The sequence below is a fragment of the Pelodiscus sinensis genome, chromosome 6, assembly GCF_049634645.1.
Source record: "Pelodiscus sinensis isolate JC-2024 chromosome 6, ASM4963464v1, whole genome shotgun sequence".
Taxonomy (NCBI): Eukaryota; Metazoa; Chordata; order Testudines; family Trionychidae; genus Pelodiscus; species Pelodiscus sinensis.
This window is the reverse complement of record NC_134716.1, coordinates 82,936,853-82,949,315: the sequence shown is the minus strand read 5'-3', so window position 1 is coordinate 82,949,315 and position 12,463 is coordinate 82,936,853. Positions and strand designations below refer to the sequence as shown.

The following is a 12,463-nucleotide window of genomic DNA, read 5'->3' as shown; positions in this document are numbered from 1 at the left end:
TCATTTTGGGAAACATCCAGTGATGCGTACTTGGATGTCACTGCAGGAAATTTTCCTCCTGGGTTGCCTAATTTCCTTGCAAGAGACTTAATTTAAGGTAAGTTCAGCTTTTAACTTAATGTATTTTAAAAAATTAACAGATGTAGTGGACAGTGTCTAATTACCACACCTATTAAATCTTTACATTATATTATAAAGTTAAAAGCCCAACAGACATATGTAAGAAGATGGGCAACCCATCAAGCTACTTCCTGCAATTAGTTTCCATTGTTTTTCATAAGGTCCTTCTACAAGGAACCTGAAAATAGAGAAAAATAAAATCCATTCATTATTTTAAAGTCAAGGCAATTTATAAGAAGTGCGTAGGCAAGGTAAGAATAGGCTTCATTTTAAGAATGCCTATAATTATTATAGTAATAGAGATGTAGCTGTGTTAGTCTGATCTTGCTGAAACAAAAGAAAGAACTATGCAGCACTTAAAAGACTAACAAGATGGTTTATTAGGTGATGAGCTTTCGTGGGCCAGACCCACTTCCTCAGATCAAATTCTGGAAGAGAATTGGCATGACCATATAGGAAGTGGGTCTGGCCCACAAAAGCTCATCACCTAATAAACCATCTTGTTAGTCTTTTAAGTGCTACAATTATTATGATAGAAATGTTAATTACGCCTTACATGGATTACTCCTACCTATATATGCATGCTTCATTTTATCCTTCTATGCACAAGATCTAATGGAGAAGAAAAGTTGGAATGGCACTAGCATTAAAAAGGAAGGTCTGAGTTCTTCATTCATCTTGTAACAGATTACTGACTGTTCCCTTTAAGGTTACATAGGGCAACCTTTTTACACCCAAGATCACTTTTTAAATGACAGAACAAGCCGAGTTCTATCGCCCTGCCCCTTCCTTGAAGCCCCGCCCTCTCTGTTCGCCTCCTCTCCATCACTTGCTATCCCTACCCTTACTCTACTGCTTCCCCCCCCCCATTCTTCTGTAGAAAGAAGTTTTTCCAACATTTGGCCTGTCTAGACTAGACCAAATGTTAGAAAACCCCCTTCTTTTGGAAGCCCCCTTATTCCTCATGGAAAGAGGAATATAGGGGTGATCAAAAGATCATGTTTGCTCTTCCACTAAAAGAAGTGGAAGAACAAACACATCCCTGGATGCAGAAGAGATTTTCTGGGTTATCTCCAGAATCCTGAAAAACTCCTGCAGTCTAGACGTACACTCGCTGGGATGAGACAGGATGTGTAGGCTCCGGGATGGAAATGAGGGATTTGGGTGCAGAAACAAGTGAGAGGTGCAAACTCTGGGAGGAAATCTGGACGCAGGAGAAAATGGATAAGGGAACGCTGGCTTGAGGAGGGAGTTCCAGGCAGGGCAGTGTTGGGATCAGATGTAGGGTTAGGGTACTAAGTAAGCCACAGACTTCTGGATGTGAGGGTTCAGGAATTTGGGTTGGGGTTTGCGAGGGGCTCAGGGCAGGGGGTTCCAGTGTATGATAGGCTGAGATATAGGGTCTGGGAGAAAGAGGAGTGCAGGAGTGACATGATGCTATGGCCAGATGGGGGCTTGGCCCCAATTGGGGGTTTGTTGGCCAGGCTTCATTTTCAAATAAAATACTATGTCAAACACAAAAAGTTTCTGCATTGTCTTTATTTCTGAGAAGGGCAGGGAACCTGTTTGGACAGGGTGCGAGTGGGGGACAGGTTTCTGTGGCTGGGGACGGGAAAGGGGACAGTGTGCCAGTGGGAACAGGTTTCTGTGGCTGGGGACGGGAGAGGGAACAGCAGAGAGTGGGGGCAGAGAGTCTCCTGCTATCGTCTCCTCCCAGGTTTTTCTCCCCCCCCCCCTCCCGATGGAAGCCGGAGCGTGCCTCCCGTAGCGCAGCCAAACCTCCGCAGGCGCCTGCCCCAGGGCCAAACCTCCCTCCCATGGCAGGGCCAAACTGCCACGGGAGCCTGCCCCTCCGCCAAGCCACCTCTCCCATGGTGGGGCCAAACCCTCCTCCCGCAGCGGGGCTAAACCACGGTGGGAACCTGTCCTGGGGCCAAGCTGCCTCTCCCGCAGCGGGACCAAACCACTGTGGAAGGCTGCCCTGGGGCCAAGCCGCGTCTCCCGTGGCGAGGCCAAACCCCCACGGAAGCCTGCCCTGGGGCCAAACCCCCCTCCCGCCACACGGACAAACCCCTGCGGGAGCCTCCCCGGGCCAAACCCCAGGGCCGACCTCTGCGCTCAACTCACTGCTCCCAGGGAAGCCACCGCACTCCTCCTCCGGGGTCGACACCCCCTCCCCCAACACATGACAGAGCTGTGGGAGGGGAGCAGCCAGCGCACTTCTGGAGCTCCCGGAAGTGACACGGGCTTCACCCAGGACTTCTGTCCACCCCGCAGGAAGCCAGCACTACACTAGAGGTAGGTAGTGGAGCTTCTCGGGGGTGGGGCGAAAATGGAGGGTAGGGGTGTCCAAACGCCTCGTGATCAACTGGTCGAGGCCTCACGATCGACCAGTCGATCATGATTGATGGGTTGGTGACCATGGGACTAGAGGCTAGTTAATCTGTTCCATACCATGTCACTCTAAAGTTCCTGTGATTTTTTGAGTGGACAAACATCTGGCAAAGGACAAAGCAGGTGTAGGGAGAAAGGAAGTTGGTCCTGGTGGAAACCATTGATGAAAACAGACTACTGTTTTTTTAAGGACCCAGAACCAAAAGCCTTGTAGTGTAGGAAAGGTTAAGGCTCCCCTACTTCCCAGACCTCCTCCTGGTTGGTTGGGAAAAAGGGCAGGATATATGCTACTTTCTCTCTAATAAACAGGACATACATCATCGGGGAAGGATAGCTGCCTGCTGACCTCTCCCAGTTCAGGGAATCTTGAAGGCTATAGTTGGCCTGAATTAACACAACCCCAACAGGAGGACTATGGGTCTCCTGAACCCTGGAGAGGAAGCCTACCTGGATCAACAAAGTCCCAGCAATGAGGGCTGTGGGACTCCTGAGCCTGGGAAGAGAAGTTTGCTTGAATTGTAGCATGGGCCCCTAGGAGGGTGGCTCTGGGACTTCTGAACCAGGGAGAAGTTGGCCTTGTGGAACTAAAGAAGAATTTTGTACTCTGTAAAAGAGGTAATGAGTCAGACTCCACAGAAAAGGGGATCTTGTTAAAACTCAGATCTGGGAGTCAATTATTGCAGAGAACTCAGGAAACTGAGGACAGGGTACCTACAAGGTCACCCCAGACCACAACAGGGTGCTCTGTAGTCAATGATCCAGTTACACTATTCTAAAAAAATAAGGGGGAACATCTGATGAACAGAGACGAGTGAGGGAGCAGGAAGAGCCCCACAGATTATGTGGGCTATAACCAGGGGAAATAGTACTTACAGAAATCAGTAACATTAAGTGGATTACAGAGGAAACAGGAAGAGCTAAGCACAGTGCTAACAAAAATGAATTCTGCTTTCAGTTTATTCAGATGCTCAAAGATTGAACATACCTACTTATAGTACTCCATACACTCACCCGGTATCCTGCTGTATGTACAAGTTATATCATATGAATGAGAAACATGTTTCAAAGCACTCTCTAATGTGAATCCCTTCCAATAGTAAAATAATACCAAAAAACCCAAAGGAGGTATTTATAATAAACACTTATGAAATTTATAATATACTAGCATCAAATATTTTACCCGATGATGTCAATGAAGCTGAAGAAGATGAATCAAGAGAAGTGGCAAAGATTGGATCCCATGCCAGGAGGTCATTGTTCCCCTTCCTATTGTAACAGCCAAAATTGGAAAATAAATACAAAGTGTACATATTTATAACAACCAAATCACTGAAGTGACTTGTATGTTCTAATCAGTCTAATAAGAACCTTCCTGCCACAAAAACATTCTGTTGGACAAATGTAGGTCAAAGGGCTGGTTTATACACAGGCTTGCACCAAAAGAACTAAATTTTTACATTTACACTTGTTATTTTGGTGCAACTTGTGTGAGGGAAGAAGTTACGCAGCACGTGCAGTAACGATGGTTCTTTGAGATGTGTGTCCCTGTGGATGCTCTACTCAGGTGTTGATGCGTCTTCGTGCCAGCCATCAGAATTTTTTTTTTTTTTGCCTACCAGTGCTTTCCTGTGCTGGGCATGTGCAGCAGCCATCTTGTGCAGTTTTCATCTGCTAGCTGTGCACACAGTGCAAATCTCCCTCTGTTCCTTTTCTATCGGAAATCCGGTAATGGACTCCAAAGCAGAGGGGAGGGAGGGCAGTGGAGTACCCATAGGAACACACATCTCCAAGAACCATTGTTATCGCACAAGGTGAGTAACTTCTCCTTCGAGTGGTGTCACTTGTGTGTGCTCCACTCAGGTGAGTAAAAAGCAGTGCGCCTACCTTTGTGGAGGTGGGACTTTGGAGTCATCTACTGGCAGAGACAAGGACGGCGTTGACCATGGAGGTGGTAAGTACTGGTCCTTGCAGACCTGCATAATATTGTGCAAAAGTGTGCGTGGAAGACCATGTAGCCGCCCTGCAGATGTTGGCTAGCAGGAAATTTATGTAGAAAGGCAGTGGATGCAGCCATCACTTTGGTGGCGTGTGCAGTGATTGCTTGCGGTGTCAGTTGGGAAATTCTAAACTGGAGTCTAGCCGAGGAATAGATTTTACTCCTGAAGAGGTCTAGTCTTTAGTGCTCCTTGTCCTGGGGAGCTGACATATTGTGGTTGTCTGGACTGGTGGTGGACAGAATTCACAACCAAAGAATTTGGCTGGGGATAAGAAAACAGAAAGTCCATGTCCATAGCCAGGACAAAATATTTTCTTTCGGCTCTACAGTTGGTGGGTGGAATAGAGGCTGGCATTTGTCATATGGCTTCCAAGAGTTCCATGATGGTCTCATTTATCAGTAGTGCAATCTTAGAGGATGTGGAAGGTTGTAAAATTTTCAATAGCTTGTGCTGGTTTTCTTGCACCTCTTGTAAAGGTATATTTGTGACTTAATTATCCATTTGAATAACTCCTGAAATTGTTTCAGGTCATCAATCGGAGGAGAACAGGAGGACGAGAACACCACTTTATCTGGGGAAGACAAGGATTGCTGGAAAGAAGACTGGCTGTCTGAGTCTGACTGAGGTATGTCATTGTCCTCCTCTATTGGACTGGTTTGAGTTGTGGCTGACAGTGAAGGTTGGGGGAGGGTGTGTGAGATGGGGAGGATTGAACCCTCTTTGGTGGAGATTTTGCTAGAATGTGCGTCAGGGTAGGTGCAGTTGAGTGACAAGATCAGTGTTGATGAGGTGGTGGAGAATGGTATTGGCCCAATGGTTCTCAGGGTGGCCACTGGGGTTGGTATTGTTGGGCTGGATATGGACATGGGGGGTGGAGCTGAGGGAACTGGGGCGCATGGCAAGAGGATCTGTGCCTGCCTGAGTACCACAAGCTCACTGAAGCTGTTGGTGAGGAAAGACAAATGTCCTGGTCCAGGTCCAGTACCCGGAGATGATGGCATAGGAGAGAATGAAATACTGTTGGAAGAACACTGGTGCAAACTAGGTTCTACAATCCTAGGGAAATGGGGAGGAATCTTATCAATCAGCACCAGTAAGTAGGACACCAGACGCCGAGACTGAGATTCACTCTATTTAGGCTTTGGCACCTACGGGAAACCAATCAAGGGGAGAAAAACCAGGAAGTACCTCCCCCCCGAAAACAGTAACTATTAACACTAAACTGAATAAACCACAACTAACTATATATTTCTATTTTTTTTCAGCTGAGGAGAGCACTGCTGGAAGCTCTGTCTTCTGGTGAGGATGGTAGAAAAGGAACTGAGGGAGACGCACGCCGCATGTGCAGCTAACGGATGAAAACAGCTCAAGATGGCTGTGGTGTGGGAAGACACTGCTAGGTTAAAAAAATCTCTGATCGCTGGCACAAGAACCACTGACACTTGAGTGGAGCATCCACAGAGACACCACTTGAAAGAGAACTCTTTAAGGATAAAAGTGTGCTATTTCCATATACAACAAAATATGTTAATTAAAACTGATTTAGTTATTTCAGTAAAACTTGTATATGAACTAGCCCAAATCTTGACCTTACCAAATTTGTGTTCCTTACAATTTATGGTAGCTTCTAGATGAATTCAGAATGTTAGCAGATTTCTTTTACTTTTAGATTTTAATATCATTATTTTATGACTAAAAAAATTATTTGAGACAATCAAAGTGAAAAAAATGAATAGCTAAAAAAGGGCATGTGTATGAAGAGAAGAGAGGCAAAAATTCAATTCTTAGGAATCACTAAACTCATCACAAAAACCGGATAGCTAAGTACAGCAATAGCTTTCTTAACCCTGCATTAAAATAAAACTAAAGCCCCCACAAAAATGTAATTCAATATAATGCCTACATTTTAAATGTGGAACTTACTCATTAGATGGAGCAGAATGCTTTGATTTTGTTAACTCTTCACCTAATTAAAAAAAACACGCCTATTATGACAAATGAAAGCTGTGAAATTTGATGAACAAAATCAGTCAGCTTCGTGATAAAAACAATCTGGGATGATTATAGCTGCAATCAAAATAATTCAGAATTGTTGAAATAGAAAGGATGATATGTTATGTGATGTTATAGTCAGCATCTTCTGAAATACCTTCTAAAAAGGAGTTAACATAAAAATGAAGGCTATTTTTGTTAGGAGAAATCTTGGTCCTTTGAAGTATCTCTTTATAGGATGTAATGTAAGTCAATTTCACTCTTTTGCATTTTTATGTCTCTACTACCACAGAAAAAACTTTATTTTTAGCAGATGTTACTGGTCATTTATGTTTTCCAGGAAAAGCACATTAAGGTGTGAGCACTAGATACTTCACAAAAGCTATACTCATGAACTAGGATTGAAGTGCATTATCATGCAGCATTTCAAATTTATTTTCTGACTACTTCATATCATGGCCTTCTTTGAAGTAATTTACACTGTGTACATGTCAGTGGAGGAATTAAAACTTCTCAAAATGCATGGGAGTCTGCTTTCACATCTTTAACAAACAAGCACTCTAAAGAACAACTCCTTTCCGAGGGGCTGGAATTGCCACTAGGATTAGTCCACCCACCCTTTCCTTCATGGACTAGAATTCTCCATTTTAAGAGGGAACTCCTACTGTTCCAGCGAGAATCCAGCAAGGGACTGCAGTTGCCACACTTCCATGCTGCTCACTCAGTTGACCTCATCACGACTCCATCCTCTAAGTCCCTGTTCCTGCTGAGACTCAGAACAGTATGGCTGGGAGTGTGCTTTTTGATCACAGGGCTTGGGCAAACTGCTCTGTTTTTTATGGAATGGGAGGACAAAACAAGAGATGAAAGAGAAAGTTTCACATCAGAGTAATAGGAGTTTTCAATTTGGAACACAAATGATTCTGGGGTTGGTGAAAGAGGAAGAATGTGATTTTAGGAGTTGTCAGCTTATGTACACAGGACTAACAATAGATGTTTTCCACGAGGGCTCCTTAGTTCTGAAACTTATTCCCCGTCACTGATTACAAAACAGCATGAATATATTAAAGTTAGCAAAATGCTCTAAAGTATCTATTTGCTAGGATTTTTAGGGAGGACTGAGAAGATAGGTGTAATAAAGTCTTTGGGTGGACTGCATTCACTGCTTTGAAACATTTGTTGTTAAATTCATTTAACATTCTTTTCTTCAAGTTTTACTACATATGTTAGGTGGTTACTTTTAGTAAATTCATTTTTTATTATTAAATTGTTATTGCTCCAAGAGCTCATAGGTATCTTTTTGTATTTAAAATACCAAAACATTTCTGATAAATTCCTTCATAACCTGGAAATTAAATGCTCATGCCAAATAATGATTTTGATAAGAAAAGTAGAAAGTATATCCTAGTAGTTAAAGTTTGTACTTACTAGGTGAATTCCTGTTCATTTGTGCCTAAAACAAAAATGAAAAATACAAATAAATATAATTTTTTATTAACCATCTATTAACGAACCAAAGGATGCAGACATTATTTAACATGTATCTTTGCCAATCATAGCTTTGTTTTTAATGCTGCAGACACAGCTTAAAGCTCAAGGAGGGCACAGAACATGTGCAGGATCCAGGTGAGGGTAAGGCAGGAAGGGAAGAGCAGAGGAACAGGGAGCACTGGCAGAAGGCAGGGAGGCAGGAAACAGGAAAGGCTATTTGGAGTTTGACGGTTGGGAGTGCTACAAACCCTAGCTAGCTGAAACTATAGCCAGTGGAGTGGGGGACATTTTAAACAGTGGGAGTGCTGAAATTCAGCTCTTTACCTCTGTCCACCTTTTGCACCACCTGAGGCCAGCAGCAGAGCCCATGGATGCATGGGGCCAGTAGCCCGGGTGTGCTGCACCACCTCCACATCCCTAATTCCCATGCCTGTGACTACAGAAGTCCTGAAGTACCATTAAAAAATGAAGTCTACATGTAATTACATGTAGATCACACGCACTGCACACCCAAATAGCATGGATATAAACAGCAGTGACAGAGGGTGAGGTCTGGCTTGGGTGAGTAGAGTTGAGAAAATACCCTACACTCCTGAACCCCTTTGGTATATATCCTACATGGCTCTGCATTCACTAAAGAACTGCCTCCCTCTATTTTTTGCAGTGTAGTATCCTGCTACCAGAATCTTGCACTGCGACATATATCTACATATGTAGTGCCTGTACTTTACATTCCACCATAAATGTGGATACAGACATACTGTGTAATGGAACAGAAGGGATATGGAACACATATAAACATGTTCTTAGGTATAGAAAGCTAAAAAGAAATAGTATTGAAATACTTCTTAAAAAATACCAAGGGCTGGTGCACCCTGCTCACTACACTTACCAACCCCGTTTGTTGGAGTAGGCAAGCATGGCTCTCCTCCTGGCTGCCGGGGAGGAGAGGACTGGGGGCAGCACCAGCCCCAATCTCTCAGCCCCCCTGGGTGCTAGGGCTGTGCTAGCCCAGACCTTTTGCCCCCACCTCCTCTCTGGCCACAGCCAGTCCCTGCTGGCCTCTCTTCCCCTCCCCTTCCTAGCCATAGCCAGCCCAAGCCTCTTGGCTCCCCCCCTTCCCTGGTCACAGCCCTGGCCTCTCAGCCCTCGCTGGCTCTCTCCCAGGGCTCTTGCCCCCCCACCAGCTGCAGCCAGGCCTGGCCTCCTCCCTTGCCCCCCCATCCTTCTCAGTAACCCCCATTCTCCAGCCCCCCCCCCCATTGTCTCTGGCCGCTGGAGGAGGGCCAGGGCTGAGACAGGGGTAGTGGCAGCAGAGGCTCCTCGCCACGTTTTGGGCCCATACATGCCAGGATCCAGCAGGGAACAGCTGTCTCGGGCTGCTTGGGCTGCTACTTGCCTGGAGCTCCAGCCTCAAACCCTCTCCCCCCTGCCCCGCAAGATTAGCACACCAGCACTGGCTTAATGCAGGGGAGGAGAAAGAGGAGAAAACTCCAAGACTCTGTGCTGGATTTGGCTTGTGAAGAAGCACGTGCATAGCAGTACGCGTATCCCTCCCCATAGCAGTACGCGTATTTCTCTGCTAGCCAAATCCGGCACATAGCTCGGCATTTTTTCATCTCATCCTTCCCCCACAAGAAGACAGAGTGGGCACACTAATCGGGGGGGGAAGGGGGGTATTAGAGGCTGGAGCTCCAGGCAGGCAACAGTTCCCTGCTTAGTCCTGGAGTGTTGAGCCCCCAGCGAAGCAAGGCGCTGCTACTGCCGCTCCCTGGGCCTACTGCAGAGGAGCCAGGAGCCAGTGAGGAGCCCAAGGCACCCCCTGGGGGTGCGGGGGAAGAGAACTCTGTTGAGGCTGGGGGATGGGACAATGTAGAGTGACGTGATGACATTCCTCCTGTCGCCCCACAGGAAAAGTTTTTTTTAAATATATAGAATGATAGAAACAGAGCTTGAGAAGTCATCAAATTCAGCCCCTTGCACTTGAGCAGGACCAAGTAAACCTAGATCATCCCTGATAGATGTTTGTCCAACCTGTTCCAAAAAGGGATTCTATAACCTTTCTTGGACACTTATTCTAGAGCTTAGTTACCTTTACAGTTAGAATGTTTTTTCTAATATCTAACCTAAATCTCTCTTCCTGCAGATTGAGCCCATTACTTCTTGTCCTATCGTCAGTGAATATGGACAACAGTTGATCACCATCCTCTTTATCTGAATATATGTGAAGACTTATCAGGTCTTTTCAGTCATCTTTTTCCAAGACTAAATATGCCCAGCTTTTTTTAACCTTTCCTCATAGGACAGGTTTTCTAAACCTTTTATCATTTTTCTTGCTCTCCTCTTGACACTGTCCAGTTTGTCCACATTCTTCCTAAACTATGACATCCAGAAACCTAAAGTATGACATCCAGAAATGGACAATATTCTAAATGAGGCCATACCAATTCCAAGTAAAACAGGACAATTACCTCCTTTGTCTTGCATACAATATGCCTGCTACTGCACCCTAGAATGAAATACAGGCAGTCCCCGGGTTACGTACAAGATAGGGACTGTAGGTTTGTTCTTAAGTTGAATTTGTACGTAAGTCGGAACTGGCGTCCAGATTCAGCCGCTGCTGAAACTGACCAGCGGCTGACTACAGGAAGCCTGAGGCAGAGTTTCTCTGCCCCGGGGTTCCTGGAATCAGCCGCTGATCAGTTTCAACAGCAGCTGAATCTGGATTCCTGGGACAGAGCAGCTGGGGCGCTGCCGGGTTGGTCCCCGCAGCGCTGCACCTCGGTGCTGTGGGGACCAACCCAGCAGCACCCCAGCTGCTCTACCCCAGGCGTCCCCAAGTCAGCTGCTGCTGAAACTGATCAGCAGCTGATTCCAGGAAGCCCGGGGCAGAGCAACTCTGCCTCGGGCTTCCTGTAGTCAGCCGCTGGTCAGTTTCAGCAGCGGCTGACTTGCGGACGCCTGGGGCACAGCAGCTGGGGTGCTGCTGGGTTGGTCCAGTAGCGCCGATCCTCAGCGCTACTGGACCAACCCAGCAGCACCCCAGCTGCTCTGCCCCAGGCGTCCGCAAGTCAGCCGCTACTGAAACTGACCAGCAGCGGCTGAATCAGGACGCCTGGGGCAGAGCAGCTGGGGTGCTGCCGGGTTGGTCCAGTAGCACCGAGGAGCGGCGCTGAGGGACCAACCGGCAGCGCCCCAGCTGCTCTACCTCAGGCGTCCGCGAGAAAAGCCTGGTCTGCTGGTCGGTGTTGGGTACTTATCTTTATTGAATTTCATCTTTCTGAATTAAGATCACAATTCTCCAATTTGGTCAGTTTGAATTATAATCCTGTCTTCCAAAGTGCATCCCTCCTCCAGCTTGGTGTTATTCACATTTCATAAGTGCACATTATTCCATTATACAAGTCATTAATGACAATGTCCAATAGTATAGGACCCAGGACTGACCCCTGCAAGACTCCATTATATATGCCCTCCTAGTCTGACAGTGTTTCAACTGTTTATGACCTAACCTTATTGTAATTTCATCCTGACTACATTTCCTTAGGTTTTCTTCTGAGAATATCTTGTGAGATTGTGTCAAAAGTCTTATACAACTCAAGATATATTCCATCTATTGTTTCCACCCCTCCCCCACCTACTAGGCCATTAAACCTGTTAAAAAATAAAAATTAGGTGAGATTGGCATGCTTTGTTCTTCATAAATCTATTCTGGCTATTCTTTATAATCTTGCCATCCTTTATGCTTGTGTAAACTGATTGTTTAATAATTTTGTCCAGTATCTTTCTAGGTATCAAAGTTACGTTGTCTGGCCTATGATTCCCTGGGTCTTCTTTATTCCTGTGTTTAAAGCCAGGTAAGAGGAGGTCACTCATCTGTGTAATAACAGACATTCTTCGAGATGAGTGTCCCCATGGGTGCTCCAGATCAGGTTGGTGTGCCACCGCGGCGCTTTCAATCCAGAGCAGTGTCTCTGGGGCTGTGCACTCCTAGAATGCAGGCACTGCGCATGTGCGAGTCTCTCCCCCCGCCCCAGTTCCTTCTCTACCCCATAATCATATAACCTAAAGAAGATCAGAATTCCGAAGTAGAGGGGAGAAAGGGAGGGTAGTGGAGCATCAACGAGGACACATCTTGAAGAAAGTCAGTTACTGCACAGGTGAGTAACCTCCTCTTCTTCGAGAGGGATGTCCCCTGTGGGTGCTCCACATTAAGTGACTTCAACCTGTATTTCTTTAAGGAGATAGGGACTTAAGATCTGGCATGGAAGCAGTAGACAGAACAGCCTTAGATAATCTGAGGCTAGAAAAATGTCCTTGAGTAAGTGCATAGTGCTTTGCAAATATGCGTTCTGATGACCAGGTAGCATCTGCACAAATGTCTGCTATAGGGACTTTTCATAGAAATGCTACTGAGATAGACATGGCTCTAGTTGACTGTGCTCTTATGCAGTCAGGAGGGTTAACAC

At 45.9% G+C, this 12,463-nt stretch overlaps 1 protein-coding gene and 1 long non-coding RNA gene across 10 annotated transcripts in view; one reads left to right on the top strand and one right to left on the bottom strand.

Moving 5' to 3' along the window:
• LOC106732099 (uncharacterized) overlaps positions 1 to 7,733 on the top strand; it is a 90,150-nt gene extending 82,417 nt beyond the window's left edge. For all 5 annotated transcript variants that reach the window (XR_012904840.1, XR_012904837.1, XR_012904839.1 and 2 more), the window contains 2 exons: positions 5,039 to 5,136; positions 5,777 to 7,733. This is a non-coding gene — a long non-coding RNA (uncharacterized LOC106732099). The remainder of the gene's footprint in view (positions 1 to 5,038; positions 5,137 to 5,776) is intronic.
• Positions 1 to 12,463, bottom strand: part of FCHO2 (FCH and mu domain containing endocytic adaptor 2) — a 223,517-nt gene that overhangs the window by 39,720 nt on the left and 171,334 nt on the right. For 4 of the 5 annotated variants that reach the window (XM_075932247.1, XM_014574166.3, XM_014574168.3 and 1 more), the window contains exons 15-17: positions 7,932 to 7,956; positions 6,435 to 6,477; positions 3,695 to 3,780 (exon numbers count right to left, since the gene is read on the bottom strand). In XM_075932247.1, coding sequence (XP_075788362.1) covers positions 3,695 to 3,780; positions 6,435 to 6,477; positions 7,932 to 7,956 — 154 coding nt within the window. The remainder of the gene's footprint in view (positions 1 to 3,694; positions 3,781 to 6,434; positions 6,478 to 7,931; positions 7,957 to 12,463) is intronic. The other variant, XM_075932249.1, reaches the window with a different exon arrangement.